Source organism: Oncorhynchus nerka, linkage group LG25, assembly GCF_034236695.1.
Source record: "Oncorhynchus nerka isolate Pitt River linkage group LG25, Oner_Uvic_2.0, whole genome shotgun sequence".
NCBI lineage: Eukaryota > Metazoa > Chordata > Actinopteri > Salmoniformes > Salmonidae > Oncorhynchus > Oncorhynchus nerka.
The window spans coordinates 37,575,998-37,595,761 of NC_088420.1; the positions used below are offsets into that span (position 1 = coordinate 37,575,998).

The 19,764-nt window shown below is 42.4% G+C and overlaps 1 protein-coding gene across 1 annotated transcript; it reads left to right on the plus strand.

The window, feature by feature from the left end:
* The first annotated feature begins 1,461 nt into the window (after positions 1-1,461).
* Positions 1,462-13,256, plus strand: LOC115109468 (NACHT, LRR and PYD domains-containing protein 12-like). Its single transcript, XM_065009767.1, has 14 exons — positions 1,462-2,443; positions 2,560-2,673; positions 2,790-2,888; positions 4,268-4,366; positions 7,079-7,192; positions 7,297-7,398; positions 7,536-9,329; positions 9,427-9,600; positions 9,718-9,891; positions 10,301-10,474; positions 10,730-10,903; positions 11,060-11,233; positions 11,368-11,541; positions 11,745-13,256. Exons 1-14 carry the CDS (start codon positions 2,265-2,267, stop codon positions 11,923-11,925), a joined length of 3,726 nt encoding a protein of 1,241 aa, XP_064865839.1. The 5' UTR covers positions 1,462-2,264; the 3' UTR covers positions 11,926-13,256.
* The last annotated feature ends 6,508 nt before the right edge of the window (positions 13,257-19,764 follow it).

A 19,764-nucleotide genomic window follows, 5' to 3' on the forward strand; every position in this document is an offset into this window, starting at 1 on the left:
ACAGGCTAGTAATAGGGGTTGCAACAATTTCGGCAGATAATTTTAGACAGAGAGGGTCCAGATTGTCTAGCCCGGCTGATAAATCTCCACCCCATGGGAAGATTTGCAGAATTGCAGGAAATTAGCTTTAAAACTGCAAAAATTACTCTCTGCCCCATGGCAAAATGAGTAGATTAGCATGAAATGTGTTATAAAATTACTACATTTTCTCTCCGTCCAATGGCAAAATGTGTAAAATTGCACAGATCACTGGAAAGCCATTCTGGTCTTATTAAAGTCTACTGTAAATGTAATATTGTTCATGGAGGATAAATATTTTTTAAACAATGTACAATTGTGTTATTATATGATCTTGTGACAGGAGCAGCACGCGGAGAGATCTCTCAGGGGAATATGTGCGTGTCAGAGGCATGCATAGGCTGTATATTCAGAGACAATCTAGTAAACAGCAACTAAACACACATGTGACTGTGAAGAGAGAGAGAGAGAGAGAAAGAGCATGAGAGAGAGAAAAAAAGAAAAAGAAAGAAAGAAAGAGATTCATCTGTGTGGGAATCTTGGTGGGAATGCAGACTGGATCAATAAAACAACCATCATGTAACCAACCCAAATGTAATAAGACACACACACACCTGATGCCAGTTGCCCCTCCCACTGCCCCCAGGCGTGTGCCAGGAGGTGTTGCTATCACTGTAATACAGTTTGATCCACCACAGATTTACCCTGTTCCTGCTAATGTGGCAATTAACCACTGATAACGAGACCCCTAACACCCCTAAACACTTCACAGAAACCCCAACCTCAAACCCCCACCCTCCCAGACCCTATTTGACATTTATATGTCTTTGGTTACAGTATGGTATCCGATGGTATCCCACCTAAATGAGCGATTGCTATGGTAACATCCATTCCAACCCCATTGAAGTCCAGCATTGTGGAGATGATGCACAGAGACAGAGAGAGTTGGAAAAAGAGAGAGAGAAAGAGAGAGAGAAGGAGAGAAATAGATCAATATCAAAATAGAACCATAGAGATAAGTAAAAAGCTATATTGAAAAAGACAAACGTAGGGGAAGTAAAAGGTATATTGGCAGTATGATTTGGCAGAGAGGGGGAGCAGGTGACAAACCTCACCATTCATTAAACAACAGTGCTCTCTGGTGGAGAGGAACACTGTTACAGTGGGCGTAAAGTATCTACATTTATCAGCAAAGATATTTTCTATCTCATCAAATGTACAACTGCTGGATCACAGTGGAGGCTTTGTTTGTTTGTACGTCACACCGAGTCACTTGTTAATCCACCTTTAATACATTTTTCCCCAGGTTTTAAAACAGGCTGTTTACCAAGGTTTCATATACAGACAGCTGGTGTAAATTACTTCCTGTTATTTTATTAAATCACTTCGGACAACTTTGGTGATGCACATTGCCCTTTACCCTATGTCAGTCTGAAGATAGTGGCTCAGAAGATTACTCTGTTTCCATGCACCACACAGTGTAAAAGCACCCATAAAGATCACAGTGAGAGGAAAGAGGCATAGCAACAACCTACCAAGCAAATGTAGCTCATCTAGCTACCAAATTCCCATAAGACGGAAGTCAAATACTGTGCCTGCCCTGGCTTGCCCTCCCTACGTTCTGCCCTTTAAGCAGTCAAACAAAGAAGCTACAGCCTACAGCAGCATTCTCAAACCGAGCAACCCATCTCAGTGGTAAGCATTACAGACCGTTTTTGTTTCTTGCAACAAGAAAATAGAAAGTTATTGAAAGAGAAGAGTAGAGCAGAGATGGGGAAAAGGGGATATTAAAGAAGTAGCATATTTAATGTCTATTCAATTATTGATCCTGTTTGCGAACTGTGTAATCTAGCCAGCTAAATTCATAAAAATGTTTGCAGAAAGGACCACCTCATTCATTTAAATTCTACTAATCTTTGTCACTGCTATGGCTTGTACATGTGCCAGCTAGGTATACATGCTAGCAAAGTTGCTAACAAGCTAAAGTAGTCCAGTTGACAAATGCGTAACAGTCGAAAGTGATACACTTCCTGGATAACCAACAAATGTTACAGAAATCAGCCACTTAAATTTGGTAGTGTGTGTAGTAGCTATTTGACAGCATTGTGTATGATTGATACTCTCTCTCTCCCTCTCTGTATGGGTGGAGGTGTGTGTGTGTGTGTGTGTGTGTGTTCACAGGGCTGATATAGGTCAGAGGACAGTAGTATTTGTCTTCCCGTGAGAAGGGAATTACGACCTCTAAAATGAGTCTCTCTGCAGAGAGAGAGGAGGGGGACAGTTTTTCGAAAAATATTCTCTCAGGCGAGAAAGAGGAGCAGGAGAGACCAGTGTCTCCTGTACCCAGCTGTGTGTCCATGAAGAGTGACATGTCAATCGATCCTCCGTTTAACTTCAGTAAAGAACCATTGTCCAGTGAACAGTGGTAATGAGACTTAGTTTTACCACACACCTACATAATCCTGATACAGATATCTGAGCGCCGTCAAAAACGATTTCTTCCCTAGTCAGACTAACAATAATTTCCATGGGTTTTGTCAGGGTCCATCAGGAGAGACCAGCGTCTCCTGTAACCAGCTGTGTGTCCATGAAGAGTGACATGTCAATCGATCCTCCATATAACTTCAGTAAAGAACCATTGTCCAGTGAACAGTGGTAATGAGACTTAGTTTTACCACACACCTACATAATCCTGATACAGATATCTGAGCGCCGTCAAAAACTATTTCTTCCCTAGTCAGACTAACAATAATTTCCATGGTTTTTGTCAGGGTCCATCAGGAGAGACCAGCGTCTCCTGTAACCAGCTGTGTGTCTATGAAGAGTGACCAGTCTATGGGACGATCAATCAACTTTTCCAGTGAACAGGGGTAATGAGACTTATTGTTTTAACCACAAATATACGATGCATTTGGAAAGTATTCAGACCCCTTGACTTTTTCCACATGTTGTTACGTTACAGCCTTATTTCTAAAATTAATTCAATTGTTTTCACCCCCCTCATCAATCTACACACAACACCCCATAATGACAAAGCAAAAAAGTTTATTCATTTTTGCAAATGTATAACAAAAACACTGAAATATTACATTTACATAAGTATTCAGACCCTTTACTCAGTACTTTGTTGAAGCACCTTTGGCAGCGATTACAGCCACAAGTCTTCTTGGGAATGATGCTACAAGGTTGGCACACCTGTATTTGGGGAGTTTCTCCCATTCTTCTCTTCAGATCCTCTCAAGCTCTGTCAGGTTTTTTGTTTATTTTATTTAACCTTTATTTAAGTCAGTCAAAAACAAATTCTGATTTACAATGACTGCTTAACCTGGCCAAACCCTAACGACGCTGGGCCAATTGTGCGTTGCCCTATGGAACTCCCAATCACGGCCAGCTGTGATACAGCCTGGAATCGAACCAGGGTCTGTAGTGATGCCTCTAGCGCGGAGATGCAGTGCCTTAGACCGGTGTGCCACTTGGGAGTCCAGGTTGGATGGGGAGCGTAGTTGCACAGCTACAGTATGTTCAGGTCTCTCCAGAGTTGTTAGATCAGGTTCAAGTCCGGGCTCTGGCTGGGCCATTCAAGGACATTCAGACACTTGTCCCAATGCCGCTCCTGCGTTGTCTTGGCTGTGTGCTTAGGGTCGTTGTCCTGTTGGAATGTGAACCTTTGCCCCAGTCGGAGGTCCTGAGCGCTCTGGAACAGGTTTTCATCAAGGATCTCTCTGTACTTTGCTCTGTTCATCTTTTCCTCAATCCTGCCACCACCATGCCTCACCGTTGGGATGGTGCTAGGTTTCCTCCAGACGTGACGCCTGGCATTCAGGCCAAAGAGTTCAGTCTTGGTTTCTTCAGACCAGATAATCTTGTTTCTCATGGTCTGAGAGTACTTTAGGTGCCTTTTGGCAAACTCCAAGTGGGCTGTCATGTGCCTTTAACTGAGGAGTGGCTTCCGTCTGGCCACTCTACCATAATGGTCTGATTGGTGGTGTGCTGCAGAGATGGTTGTCCTTCTGGAAGGTTCTCCCATTTCCACAGAAAAACTGGAGCTCTGTCAGAGTGACCATCGGGTTCTTGGTCACCTCCTTGACCAAGGTCCTTCTTCCCCGATTGATCAGTTTGGCTGGGTGGGCAGTTCTAGGAAGAGTCCAGTTCCAAAGTTCTTCCATTTAAGAATGATTGCCATACAGATATCTGAGCACCCGCACCCTTCCCCATTCAGACTAAAACTAATCTCCATGGTTTTTGACAGGGTCCATCAGGAGAGACCAGTGTCTCCTGTAACCAGCTGTGTGTCTATGAAGAGTGACCAGTCTATGGGACCACCAATCAACTTTTCCAGTGAACAAGGGTTATAAGACTTGTTGTTTTAACCACACACATATAGTACCAGTAAAACGTTTGGACACACCTACACATTCAAGGGTTTTTCTTTATTTTTACTATTTTTGTAGAATAATAGTGAAGACATCAAAACTATGAAATAACACATATGTAATCATGTAGTAACAAAAAGTGTTCAACAAATCAAAATATATTTTAGACTTTAGATTCTTAAAAGTAGCCACCCATTGCCTTGATGACAGCTTTGCACACTCTTGGCATTCTCTCAACCAGCTTAATGAGGAATGTTTTTCCAACAGTCTTGAAGGAGTTCCCACATATGCTGAGCACTTGTTGGTTGCTTTTCCTTAACTCTGCGGTCCAACTCATCCCAAACCATCTCAACTGGGTTGAGTTCGGGTGATTGTGGAGGCCAGGTCATCTGATGCAGCACTTCATCTCTCCTTGGTCAAAAAGCCCGTACACAACCTGGAGTTGTATTTTGAGTCTTTGTCATGTTGAAAAATCTAATCAAATCAAATGCATTTATATAGCCCTTCTTACATCAGCTGATATATCAAAGTGCTGTACAGAAACCCAGCCCAAAACCCCAAACAGCAAGCAATGCAGGTGTAGAAGCACAGTGGCTAGGAAAAACTCCCTAGAAAGGCCAAAACATAGGAAGAAACCTAGAAAGGAACCGGGCTATGAGGGGTGGCCAGTCCTCTTCTGGCTGTGCCATGTGGAGATTATAACAGAACATGGCCAAGATGTTCAAATGTTCATAAATGACCAGCATGGTCAAATAGTAGTAATCACAGTGAACAGGTCAGGGTTCCATAGCCGCAGGCAGAACAGTTGAAACTGGAGCAGCAGAACGGCCAGATGGACTGGGGACAACAAGGAGTCATCATGCCAGGTAGTCCTGAGGCATGGTCCTAGGGCACAGGTCCTCCGAGAGAGAGAGAGAAAGAATTAGAGAGAGCACACTTAGATTCACACAGGACACCGGATAAGACAGGAGAAATACTCCAGATATAACAGACTGACCCTAGCCCCCGACACATAAACTACTGCAGCATAAATCCTGGAGGCTGAGACAGGAGGGGTCAGGAAAGTGTGCCTTAAATTCTAAAGAAATCACAGACAGTGTCACCAGCAAAGCACCCCCACATCATCACACTTCCTCCATGCTTCATGGTGGGCACCACACATTGCTGGTGTTTCTTGGCCCAAGCAAGTCACTTCTTGTTATTGTTGTCCTTTAGTAGTGGTTTCTTTGCAGAAATTCCACCATGAACGCCTGATTCATGCACTCTCCTCTGAACAGTTGATGTTGATATGCATCTGTTACTTGAACTCTGTGAAGCATTTATTTGGTCTGCAATCTTAGGTGCGGTTAACTCTAATGATCTTGTCCTCTGCAGCAGAAGTAAATCTGGGTCTTCCTTTCCTGTGGCGGTCCTCATGAGAGCCAGTTTCATCATGGCGCTTTATGGTTTTTGCGACTACACTTGAAGAAACTTTTTCAGGATTGATTGACTGACATTCATGTCTTAAAGTAATGACGGACTGTCGTTTCTCTTTGCTTATTTGAGCTGTGCTTGTCATAATATGGACTTGGTCTTTTACTAAATAGGGCTATCTGCCACCCCTACCTTGTCACAACACAACTGATTGGCTCAAATGCATTAAACTTCAGGGTTGGTGGGTCCCCTGTGAGACGTTTGAACTAACTTAGGCTAATGCGATCAGTATGAGGTTGTAAGTAACAAGAACATTTCCCAGGACATAGACATATCTGATAACGGCAGAAAGCTTAAATTCTTGTTAATCTAACTGCACTGTCCAATTAACAGTAGCTATGACAATGAAATAATACCATGCTATTGTTTGAGGAGAGTGCACAATTTTGAACATGAAAAGTTATTAATAAACTAATTAAGCACATTTGGGCAGTCTTGATACAACATTTTGAACAGAAATGCAATTGTTCATTGGATCAGTCTAACACTTTCACATACACTGTTGCCGTCTAGTGGCCAAATTATAAATTGCACCTGTGCTGGAATAATACATTATGGCCTTTCTCTTGCATTTCAAGAGATGATGGTAACAGAACGGTTGTTTTTTTTCTTCGTATTATCTTTTACCAGATCTAACGTGTTATATTCACCTACATTCCTTCACATTTCTACAAACTTCAAAGTGTTTCCTTTCAAATGGTACCAATAAAATGCATATCCTTGCTTCAGGGCCTTAGCTACAGAACGTTAGAATTGGGTGTCATTTTAGGTTAAAAAAAAATAATTAAAGGGGACGATCCTTTTAAGAAGTAAATAAATTCCGCAAATGAACTTTTAACAAGGCACACCTGTTAATTGAAATGTATTCCAGGTGACTACCTCGTGAACCTGGTTGAGAGAATGCCAAGAGTGTGCAAAGCTGTCAAGGCAAAGGGTCACTACTTTGAAAAATCTCAAATATAAAATATATTTAGATTTGTTTAACACTGTTTTTGCTACTACATGATTCCATATGTGTTATTTCATAGTTTTGATGTCTTCAGTATTATTCTACAATGTAGAAAATAGTAAAAATAAAGAAAAACCCTGGAACGAGTACTCTTGGTGTGTCCAAACTTTTGACTGGTACTGTACATTATATAATTACTCCTCAACAACTTTGACTATTTCTTCCTTAGCCCAACTAAATATAATTTCCTTGTTTTTTTTGTCAGGATCCAACAAGAGAGACCAGTGTCTCCTGTACCCAGCTGTTTGTCTATGAAGAGTGACAAGTCTATGGACCTGCCAAAGAGGTTCAGTAATGAACCACTTATGTCAAATAAAAGGTTATTACAATATTTAGAGTTCATGGTTTCTTTAAAACAAAACTCATAAACACGCACCCAGGACTTCTTGTTCTTTGTAAAGATTTAAAAGTTTGTTTTGACAGGGTCCCTCCACTCCCTCAGCAGAGACAGGACTGTCCTCCTTCCTGCACTGTGTCCATGGAGCCATATGAAGGAGCGAATGTCTTTCCCGTAGATCAGAAAATGTGAGTGTCTGCTGTTTCTACGGTTTCATATCACTTGGAGATCACATTGTCTCAGGTCTTCATAACTGTTGAAATTCAGTTTCCATTTGTTCCTCCTTTGATACAAAATGTTTAAACATTTTATGTAATTTTCCCAGGCACCAAAATGTCAGTGCTGAGGCAGAAATCCAAGAGAAGCTCAAATCAACTCTGAAGAAGAGATTTCAGTGTGTTTTTGAGGGACTAGCACAGCAAGGAAACCCTACACTTCTCAATGACATCTACACAGAGATTTTCATCACTGAAGGTGGAAGTGGAAAGGTCAATAATGACCATGAGATAAGACAGATTGAGGCAGCATCCAGGAGACCAGCAACACAAGATACACCAATCAAATGTAATGACATCTTTAAACCCTTACCTGGACAAGACAGGCATATAAAAGCTGCGTTGACAAAGGGAGTCGCTGGCATTGGAAAGACCATTTCCGTGCAGAAGTTTATTCTGGACTGGGCCGAAGGAAAAGCCAATAAGGATATTCAGTTCATATTTCCACTTCCTTTTCGTGAGCTGAATTTGATGAGGACGAAGAGATGCAGTTTGATGGAACTTTTACAATCTTTTTTCATGGAAATGAAAGAATCCAAAATGATTAACTATGATGAGTGCAAAGTCCTGTTTGTATTTGATGGTCTGGATGAGTGTCGACTCCCTCTTGACTTCCAGAACAATAAGACCTGTTTTGATGTCTCAGAGTCAACCTCAGTTGATGTGCTGCTGACAAACCTTATTAAAGGGAATCTGTTACCCTCTGCGCTTCTCTGGACAACCTCCCGACCTGCAGCAGCCAATCAGATCCCTCCTGAGTGTGTTGACCAGGTGACAGAGGTACGAGGGTTCAATGACCCACAGAAGGAGGAGTACTTCAGGAAGAGATTCAGTGATGAGAACCTGGCCAGCAGAATCATCTCACACATTAAATCCTCAAAGAGTCTCTACATCATGTGCCACATACCAGTTTTCTGTTGGGTTTCAGCCACTGTTCTAGAGAGAATGTTGGGTGAAGCAGAGAGTGGAGAGATCCCCAAGACTCTGACTCAAATGTGCACACACTTCCTGATCTTTCAGACCAAACAGAGTAGTAAAAAGTATCTTGGAGAAGATTACATTGATCACCACTGGAATACAGTAATGATAATGAAACTGGGGAAACTGGCTTATCAACAGCTGGAAAAAGGTAATCTGATCTTCTACGAGGAAGACCTAAGAGAATGTGGCATTGATGTCACAGAAGCATCCGTGTACTCAGGAGTGTGCACACAGATCTTTAGAGAGGAGAAAGGGCTGTGCCAGGAGAAGTTATTCTGCTTTGTACATCTAAGCATTCAGGAGTTTTTAGCTGCTCTGTATGTGTTTCTCACATTCAAAAACAGCAATGTAAATCTTCTCTCTCGAGGTGTAAATATTAAGACAATGTCAGGAGAAACACCTGCATTGTTTCTACACAAAAGTGCAGTGGACAAGGCCTTACAAAGTATGAATGGACACCTGGACCTGTTCCTCCGTTTCCTTCTGGGCCTCTCACTGGAGTCCAATCAAACTCTCTTACAAGGCTTACTGTCACAGACAGAAAGCAAGTCCCAAAGCAGTGAGGAAACAGCCAAGTACATAAAGATGAAGATCAAGAAGAATCCCTCTCCAGAAAGGTGCATCAACTTGTTCCACTGTCTGAATGAACTGAATGACATTTCTCTAGTGGAGGAGATCCAAAGCTATCTGAGCTCAGGAAGTCTCTCAAAAACTGAACTGTCACCTGCACAGTGGTCCGCTCTGGTCTTTGTTTTGCTGACTTCAGTGGAGAAGCAGGATGTTTTCGACCTGAGAAAGTATTTCAGATCAGAGGAGGGTCTTCTTAGGCTGCTACCAGTGGTCAAAGCCACCAGAACAGCAATGTGAGTATTTATGGATACATTTTCATAATTTCTTCATGGTCTTTGTAGTCTTTACCCTGTTTGTGGACCAAATGTGTGTTTTTATTATTTATTCCAGCCTGAAAGATTGTAACTTGACTGAAAGATGCTGTAAGTCTTTAGCTTCAGCTCTCAGATCGAACTCTTCTTCACTGAGAGAGCTGGACCTGAGTGACAATAAACTGCAGGATTCAGGAGTGAAGCTGCTCTCTGATGGATTGAAGAATCCAGGTTGTAAATTGAAGACACTGAGGTAAGGGCATCTCTCAGAATGGAAATGTATAATTACTTTCGTTTGTGGAAATGTGAAATGATTCAACTATTTTAAATGTCCAGTTGTGTATAGAGCTGAGTATTTTTCCCATTGCAGGCTGAAGAGCTGTGGTACCACAAAGATTGGCTGTGCTTCTCTGGCTTCAGCTCTAAGGTCAAACTCCTCACACCTGAGAGAGCTGGATCTGAGCAGGAATATCCTTGGAGACTCTGGGCTAAAGCTGCTCTCTACTGTACTGGAGGATCCACACTGTAAACTGGACATACTGAGGTTAGTTTCATACAGATGTCGGATCCTAATTTGAGCCAGTTTGCTACAGCAGGAAAAGAATCCTGCAGCAACAGGAAGTTTGAATTATTAATGTGGATTATAATTCATGGACTTTTTTTAATGGGAAAATTGAAATTATATACTTCTGAAGTCTTTTAAAAACTCTAAATATATTGCAAGTTTTACATTTCCTGCTTTGAGGAAAGTTCTCCTGTAATAAGGTGATCAAATGAAGTTGGCTCTCTTCTTGGAAAAAAGATTGGGTCATTCATCTGTCATTCACTAAGCAATACGTGGATCTCTAATAGCCGTTTACATGGGGATAGTTATAATCTAACTCTAAGTCGCTCTGGATAAGATTGTCTGCTAACTGGCTAAAATGTAAATGTAATACTCTCTCCCTCTGTAGCCTTTCTGGTTGTGGAGTCACAGAGGAGGGTTGTACTTCTCTGGCTTCAGCTCTGAGGTCAAACCCCTCACACCTGAGAGAACTTGACCTGAACAACAACCAACCAGGAGACTCAGGAGTGAAGCTGCTCTCTGCTGTCCTGGAAAATCCACAGTGTAAATTGCAAAAACTGAAGTGAGTACTAGAACATCTCAAGAATGGTCTGTAATTTCAGGATTTAGGTCAAATGATTTTGTGATTTGTGATCTGATTTCGTTGAGGATATCTGGGCATGGGCATTTAATTCTGAGATCAGAAACCTAAGGGAGAATGGGGAAGTACAGCTCTCCAGTTGCTCTTAGAAACTCGAAGTTACTTCTCAATGAGTAATGAAGTGTACTACAATGCCGATGACAGTAGGACATTCAATTATGTTGAATCCCTCTGCAGGCTGTATAACTCTAAAACCACAGAGGAAGGATGTTATTATCTGTCTTCAGCTCTGATGACAAACCCCTCACACCTGAGAGAGCTTGACCTAGGTGGAAATAAGTTAAGAGACTCAGGAATTAACCATCTCTCTGCTGCACTGAAGGAACCACAATGTCAACTGGAAACACTGAGGTGATGTGTAATTAAAATACATGTTCTTTGTTTATTTCATTAATGTTCACAAAGGATAAAGGAAAACTAAATTGGGTAGTTATATGTTTGAACATGAATAATGTCCTCATGTCCTATGAAAATGCATATTATACAAACAAACCACTCTGTCTGCAGGATGGTAGGCTGTGGAGTCACAGAGGAGAGCTGTGCTTCTCTGGCTTCAGCTCTGAGGTCAAACCCCTCACATCTGAGAGAGCTGGACCTGACCAACAACCAACCAGGAGACTCAGGTGTGAAGATGCTCTCTGCTGTCCTGGAGGATCCACTCTGTAAACTGGAAAGACTTTCGTAAGTATTACAGCATATTCCATAATGTCAGAATAGGGGCGCTATAACTGATCCACCTGGAGGCTTGTAGGCAGTGTGCAGGCAGCTTGCTGATGGACATTAACATTGTGACTGTGCATTCATATCTTTCCCAGGCTGAAATGCTGTAACCTCACTGAGAAATGCTGTGGGTCTCTGGCCTCAGCTCTCAGCTCAAACTCCTCTAGTCTGAGAGAGCTGCACCTGAGTCACAATAACCTACAGGATTCAGGAGTGAAGCTGCTCTCTGCTGGATTGGGGAATACACACTGTAAAGTGGAAAAACTGGGGTAAGGCCATCTTTCTTGGAGACCATGAAGTTGCATGAAAACAAATGATAAACTAAATGTAGTAATCAAAAATAGCATGTTTATACCTTTTTTAAGTTGTTGCCACCCATCAGGCAAATAATGTGCTGTTAAGGAAAGTAATCAGAAATGGTTTTTCAGTGTGTCCAGAACTGACAGAATGACAGGTGTTTCTCTCTCTGCAGGCTGTTATGTTGTTGGGTCACATGGGAAGGCTGTGCCTCTTTGGCTTCAGCTCTGAGGTCAAACCCCTCACACCTGAGAGAGCTAGATCTACAAATGAATAAACCAGGAGACTCAGGGAAGAAGATGCTCTCTGATGTCTTGGAGGATCCACTCTGTAAACTGGAGAAACTTACTGTATAATGTACTCTGTAAAACATTTTTGTCTGAAAACTATTATGGTACATTTCCACCTTTTAATGCATTTTCATACATTTCAAGAAGAGTTTTCTGTGAAGAAACCTTTTCTGTCTGCAGACATTTTCACTGCATGTATGGGGAAATGTCACACATAAACATTGTTATAACAAGAAACAAGGATGTTTGTTGCATCCTTGTGAATGCTGGGTTGTTAGCTAATAATTCAGAGACAGCGGGAAGATATAGTTTAAAAAATATACACTACCATTCAAAAGTTTGGGGTCACTTAGAAATGTCCTAACCGGAATAGAAAGAGTGGGAGGCCCCAGTGCACAACTGAGCAAGAGGACAAGTACATTAGAGTGTCTAGTTTAAGAAACAGACGCCTCACAAGTCCTCAACTGGCAGCTTCACTAAATAGTACCCGCAAAACACCAGTCTCAACGTCAACAGTGAAGAGGCAACTCCGGGATGCTGGCCTTCTAGGCAGAGTTCCTCTGTCCAATGTCTGTGTTCTTTTGCCCATCTTAATATTTTATTTTAATTGGCCAGTCTGAGACATGGCTTTTTCTTTGCAACTCTGGTTTTGTTGGTTGCTTTTCCTTCACTCTGCAGTCCAACTCATCCCAAAACATCTCATTTGGGTTGAGGTTGGGTGATTGTGGCGAACAGGTCATCTGATGCAGCACTCCATCGCTCTCCTTGGTCAAATAGCCCTTACACCGCCTGGAGGTGAGTTTTGGGGTCATTGTCCTGTTAAAAACAAATGATAGTCCCTCTAAGCTCAAACCAGATGGGATGGCATATAGCTGGAGAATGCTGTGGTAGCCATGCTGGTTAAGTATACCTTGAATTCTTAATAAATCAACCAACACTGTCACCAGCAAAGCACCTCCACACCATCACACCTCCTCATCCATGCTTCACGGTGGGAACCACACATGCGGAGATTATCCGTTCAGCTACTCTGCGTCTCACAAAGACACAGTGGTTGGAACCAAAAATCTCAAATTTGGATTCATCAGACCAAAGGACAGATTTCCACCAGTCTAATGTTGTTACGCCATGACCTTAGAGATCCTTTTTATGTCTCTATTTGGTTTGGTCAGGGTGTGACTTGGGGTGGGTATTCTATGTTATATTATTTGTATTTCTATGTTTTGGCCGGGTAGGGTTCTCAATCAGGGACAGCTGTCTATCGTTGTCTCTGATTGAGAACCATACTTAGGTAGCCCTTTTCCCACCTGTCGTTGTGGGAAGTTGACTTTTGTTTATGGCACATAGCTTCACGGTTGTTGGCTTCATTTGTTATAATAAAAGAAAATGTACACACACCAGCCTACACCTTGGTCCACTTCCTTCAACAGCTGTGACAAATGCCAATTTCTTGTGTTTCTTGGCCCAAGCAAGTCTCTTCTTATTGGTGTCTTTTAATATTGTTTTCTTTGCAGCAATTCGACCAAGAAGGCCTGATTCAGGCAGTCTCCTCTGAACAGTTTGTTGAGATGTGTCTGTTACTTGAACTCTGTGAAGCATTTATGTGGGCTGCAATCGGAGGAGCAGTTACCTCTAATGAACTTATCCTCTACAGCAGAAATAACTCTGGGTCTTCCTTTCCTGTGGCGGTCCTCATGAGAGCCAATTTCATCGTAGAGCTTGATTGTTTTTCCGACTGCACAAAGTTCTTGACACTTTCAGGATTGACTGACCTTCATGTCTTAAAGTGATGATGGACTGTAATGTCTCTTTGCTTATTTGAGCTGTTCTTGCCATAATATGGACTTGGTGTTTTACCAAATAGGGCTATCTTCTGTATACCACCACTACCTTGTCACAACTGAACTGATTGGCTCAAATGCATTAAACTTCAGGGTTGGTGGGTCCCCTGTGAGACGTTTGAACTAACTTAGGCTAATGCGATCAGCATTAGGTTGTAAAATTAACTTTTAACAAGGCACACCTGTTAATTGAAATGCATTCCAGGTGACTACCTGCAAAGCTGACATTAAGGCAAATGGTATCTACTTTGAAGAATCTCAAATATATTTAGATTTGTTAAACACTTTTTTGGTTACTACATGTTTCCATATGTGGTATGACATAGTTTTGATGTCTTCACTATGATTCTACAATGTAGAAAATAATACAAATTAAGAAAAACCCTTGAATGAGTGGATGTGTACAAACTTTTACTGGTACTAATATATATATATAAATGAGTGTACAAAACATTAATAAGACCTTCCTACTATTGAGTTGCACCCCAGCCTTTCACCCTCCAGAACAGCCTTAACTTGTCCGGGCATGGACTACAAGGTGCCGAAAGTCTTCCACAGGGATGCAGGCCCATGTTGACTCCGATGCTTCCAACAGTTGTGTCATGTTGGGTGGTGGACCATTCTTGATACACATGGGAAAATGTTAAGCGTGAAAAACCCAACAGCGTTGCAGTTCTTGACACAAACCGGTGCACCTGGCACATACTACCCTACCACGTTCAAAGGCACTTAGCTTTTGTCTTCCCTATTCACCCTCGGAATGGCACTTATACATAGACACAATCCTTATTTAACCTGTCTCCTCCCCTTCATCTACACTGATAGAAGTGGATTTAAGTGATATCATTAAGGGACCATAGCCTTCACCTGGATTCATCTGGTCAGTCTGTCATGGAAAGAAATTGCTCTGAAATTGCTTGTTCTGAATGTTAAAAAAAAAAATCTCTCACACACTGCTGTGCTCTCTATCTTGGATTGATCGATAACTGCGGTAGGGTTGGACCTTTTCTTCTAGTGACTCCATTCAATGCCAAATGTACTGCAGAGTTGTACCTTTGTAGCCAAATACAAACATTGAGATGCTTTAATTCAGCTCAGTTTTTAATGCCATATCAATAAGTTTAATTTCAGCTGTTTGTGGTGTTTGTTGCTGTTTCTGTTGCAGGAGATTACAGTTTCGGCCACTGAGTGACTGAACGTTCCCAGCCAGACACGACTCTTACTTCATCCAGAACACAAAGAGGACCTCCAAGACAACAGGGGAGGGGGGAGCACACACAATGGGGTACAAGAATTAGCATTTTAAGTTGTTTTTTTTGTGTGTGTGTGTGGGTCTTATTTACAGTACCGATTTTTGCATGTAAATCTTGGTGGGGCAAAAAGAAAAGAAAAGTGGAATGCATGCCAGCAAAGCCACTACACAACACTAAACAATACAGTAATTGCACTATAACGGTGCCCACAAACTGTTAGGGCCTACATAAAGCTGTCCCAACTGCAGTCCCGACATCTTACCACTACTCCAGCTGGCTATCAGCGGAGCCTTGTCTGGCAGTGAAACAGTTCAAATAGACCAAATTATTAGGGTGAGACACATGGCCTACTAACATTTTACTACACAACATACACTAAGTATTACTTTCTTAGCTACAGTATACATATTTCCCTGGCATATTACAATTTATGCAGCAGCATACAATACATTTTTGGACTCGCATTGTTCATGCTATGCTCACTTGAACAGGAAGGTGGTGCCGCGGGCCTCCGAGTTAAGTTGTTTTGAGCGCAGCACAAATCCTGCTTAATTGACAGCATGGCCAATGTTGAATGTTTATCATTTTAAACTTGGAAATGAGACCCTTAATCCCCGATATGGGACCACCACACAGCCACTGTCACTGATTCGTTCCACTCATTGATGAATTTGCGATTTCCAACTTGTTGTGTAATGTTTATGTCCAATGGTCGATGAGCACCGATACGTTTTACCTATAATTTCTCTTTATTATTTCTCTTCATATGACAAGGATTAAAAGGGATTTGCCAGTATATTGTCGATTTGATTCATGTGATGATTGCGAATTAAGATTGTGAAAGTATGATGTTGACATGATCAGTCCAATCAAAGCTACTGCACATATAACACGATTTTATCTGTGGCCAATTACCTTGGATGTGCACTTCTACCGCAGTAGCCAAAGGACAAACATTTTCACTCTGCGGTCCAAACACTTAAAAGACTCACCCTCGTCCACTTTCCATTGCCTTATGCCCTTGGGGGAATCCCCGTTGCCATCTTGGACGGCGGTCCAAATGATTAGCCAAGCAAGGGAAGTTTGCAACGCAAGGCCCTCAGCCCTCGTTTTTAGTCGGTTTTGCGAGTGTACACTTATGTTCACTCCTGGCCCCGAAACTCCCCAGAATTCAATTTGCGACGATTGTACATCCGCTAACAAAAGTCTGCGAACACTTAAAAACATCAATGGAGAAGTCAACACACAAGTGTAAGTAAAAACAAATGCAAATAAGTTAGAAATTGTGCAACTAATGCACATGACGGCACAAACACGTCTCGTAAAAAGTAAATATGTTTTTGTTTGGTTATCTTTTGGAAATTGTAAAAATAAAACATTTTCCAGTTTGGCAGGCTAACGTTAGTTAGCTAATTAATTTCCTTGCTATCATACAGTAGGCGTATATTAATAATGATGTATTTAATATTAATAGACATGCACTCATAATTGACTGTAGCGCATATAAAGCACCCACAAGCTACCGGTGGCTGAAAACACAATAATCTCGGGATGAATTTCCGGCCATGGGTGGCCCATTTAAAAATCATTCTTTCCACCCTCGCTCCTTGCCCTCCAAGTGTATACTCGTCAGACATCATGATACGTCATCAGAAGTGTCCACTTATTTTGAGGGCTGAGGGGATAGGGTGTCTTTTAAGTGTTTGAACCGCAACAAAGTATCCTCTTACACTTTGCAGTGACGTAAAGTCACCATGAGTGACAGAACACTGAGCCAATCACGGCGCAACGCTCCATATTTTCTGCTGGCTTGCCCCACCATCACAGAAAGCACTGAGCTAGGCTGAAACACCTGCATTTTGGAGCTGCCTTACCCAAGAAAACAAAAGAGACCATGTTTGTATGAGGCTTTATTAACTTAATGTATATTATTTTTTTTACATTGTTTGCAAACTGATATATGACACGTATTAATGCCAAAATAACATGCAAAACAGGCATGCCCCATTTTTGCTATAAATATGGGGTTAAAACCCGAATGAGGGGTCACCACTGCTTGTTTATGGTGTTGAAATAAATATGTCTTCTTAGACATGTTGTGCTTGATTACCGTATTCTAGTACTAATATTTCCTGATTAACCTGGAATTGAGAAACCTGGCATTGCTTACATCTCTATCCTACAGTATATATTTTGATTATGGTGACCTCTGAAATGGTATTCTTTCATTTCTGAACATCCCCACTCAGTCAAAATGTCAGTAATTGAGGATGAGATGGGTATGCAGTTTGAGAGGGGATGCACTAATGTAGGACTTACTATTAAACTTAGTTGTGTGGTGCAGTTTAAAAAAACAAATTAAAGTTTATGTTGTGAAAATAAATACGTAATACCTATAAATGTTGTGTTTGATAATTCATCGCTCACTGCCTGAAGTGCTGCTGATTTGCATGAATGGGGAAGGTGAATTTGTTTAACACGCTCATTGTGGAACGCGTTTGGGTCTTTGCGTGTCAAAATATACACTTCAAATAACACTTTGACGCATTCAATTAGCTTTTACTTTGACACGTAAAATAACATTTATATTATAGAATGTTGTGTTCTTTCTTTTCTCTCCAAAACTCTTGAACGTGCCGTCCTTGGCCAGCTCTCCCGCTATCTCTCTCAGAATGACCTTCTTGATCCAAATCAGTCAGGTTTCAAGACTAGTCATTCAACTGAGACTGCTCTTCTCTGTATCACGGAGGCGCTCCGCACTGCTAAAGCTAACTCTCTCTCCTCTGCTCTCATCCTTCTAGACCTATCGGCTGCCTTCGATACTGTGAACCATCAGATCCTCCTCTCCACCCTCTCCGAGTTGGGCATCTCCGGCGCGGCCCACGCTTGGATTGCGTCCTACCTGACAGGTCGCTCCTACCAGGTGGCGTGGCGAGAATCCGTCTCCTCACCACGTGCTCTCACCACTGGTGTCCCCCAGGGCTCTGTTCTAGGCCCTCTCCTATTCTCGCTATACACCAAGTCACTTGGCTCTGTCATAACCTCACATGGTCTCTCCTATCATTGCTATGCAGACGACACACAATTAATCTTCTCCTTTCCCCCTTCTGACGACCAGGTGGCGAATCGCATCTCTGCATGTCTGGCAGACATATCAGTGTGGATGATGGATCATCACCTCAAGCTGAACCTCGGCAAGACGGAGCTGCTCTTCCTCCCGGGAAGGACTGCCCGTTCCATGATCTCGCCATCACGGTTGACAACTCCATTGTGTCCTCCTCCCAGAGCGCTAAGAACCTTGGCGTGATCCTGGACAACACCCTGTCGTTCTCAAATAACATCAAGGCGGTGGCCCGTTCCTGTAGGTTCATGCTCTACAACATCCGCAGAGTACGACCCTGCCTCACACAGGAAGCGGCGCAGGTCCTAATCCAGGCACTTGTCATCTCCCGTCTGGATTACTGCAACTCGCTGTTGGCTGGGCTCCCTGCCTGTGCCATTAAACCCCTACAACTCATCCAGAACGCCGCAGCCCGTCTGGTGTTCATCCTTCCCAAGTTCTCTCACGTCACCCCGCTCCTCCGCTCTCTCCACTGGCTTCCAGTTGAAGCTCGCATCCGCTACAAGACCATGGTGCTTGCCTACGGAGCTGTGAGGGGAACGGCACCTCAGTACCTCCAGGCTCTGATCAGGCCCTACACCCAAACAAGGGCACTGCGTTCATCCACCTCTGGCCTGCTCGCCTCCCTACCACTGAGGAAGTACAGTTCCCGCTCAGCCCAGTCAAAACTGTTCGCTGCTCTGGCCCCCCAATGGTGGAACAAACTCCCTCACGACGCCAGGACAGCGGAGTCAATCACCACCTTCCGGAGACACCTGAAACCCCACCTCTTTAAGGAATACCTAGGATAGGATAAAGTAATCCTTCTCACCCCCCTTAAAAGACCTAGATGCACTATTGTAAAGTGGCTGTTCCACTGGATGTCATATGGTGAAAGCACCAATTTGTAAGTCGCTCTGGATAAGAGCGTCTGCTAAATGACTTAAATGTAAATGTAATGTAATGTTCTGAATTTGTACGTGCAAGGCAAGCGCCACCACTACTATCAGTAGAACTGTCAAAGTTGTACAAAATGTCTGCAAATAAGCAAACACCGGCCACGAACGATGCTTTTACAATACCACGTAATAAGGCATTATTTGTTCGACCGCAACTTCTGGGGTACCGAGCTTGCACCAATACAATCAGCCTGAAAACAATGACCACTAGAAACTGCAGTCATTTTCATTATTCTTAGGAATGATTTAGGAATCCTTGTGAGTAAGTATTAGCTAGATAGCCACTTGTTCGACTATTGAAATGGAAGTAGATAGCCAGCTATTTAACCCTGTTGCCCAAAGCTAACCTTATAAGGTGATTTCACACAGTCACAGTCCCGCGATAAGATCTACAATGCTAATATTTGCGTAAACTCTTCACAGTTGTGTTCTGTCGGTGTCACTGAGTAGACTGGTACTTCATTCCATTGTTTCACATTCCAACCTTGTTTAACATGATCTAATCTAAATATGGCATGATTCCAGCCAATTGTAACCTTCAGCATCACTTTCAAAGAGGTACCTTTTATTTTGAAGGCAAACCGCAAATTCCACTATTATGCCTAATCCTTATTGTGGCTAGCTTCACAACCAATAACCAGGTCCGGTCGAGCGTCATTAGCCACGTGAAGCAAACCCCAGTCAGCCTAGTGTGTGTATAGACATTCATATTGCACTGTACAGCTTTACCTAAGGATTGGGGATCAATGAAA

Coding starts and splice junctions, on each gene's coding strand:
- LOC115109468 (XM_065009767.1), top strand. CDS start 2,265: ATGAGTCTCTCTGCAGAGAGAGAGGAGGGGGACAGTTTTTCGAAAAAT. Junction 4,367..7,078: donor AACTTTTCCAGTGAACAAGG/GTTATAAGACTT, acceptor TTTTTTTGTCAG/GATCCAACAAGAGAGACCAG. Junction 9,330..9,426: donor AAAGCCACCAGAACAGCAAT/GTGAGTATTTAT, acceptor TATTTATTCCAG/CCTGAAAGATTGTAACTTGA.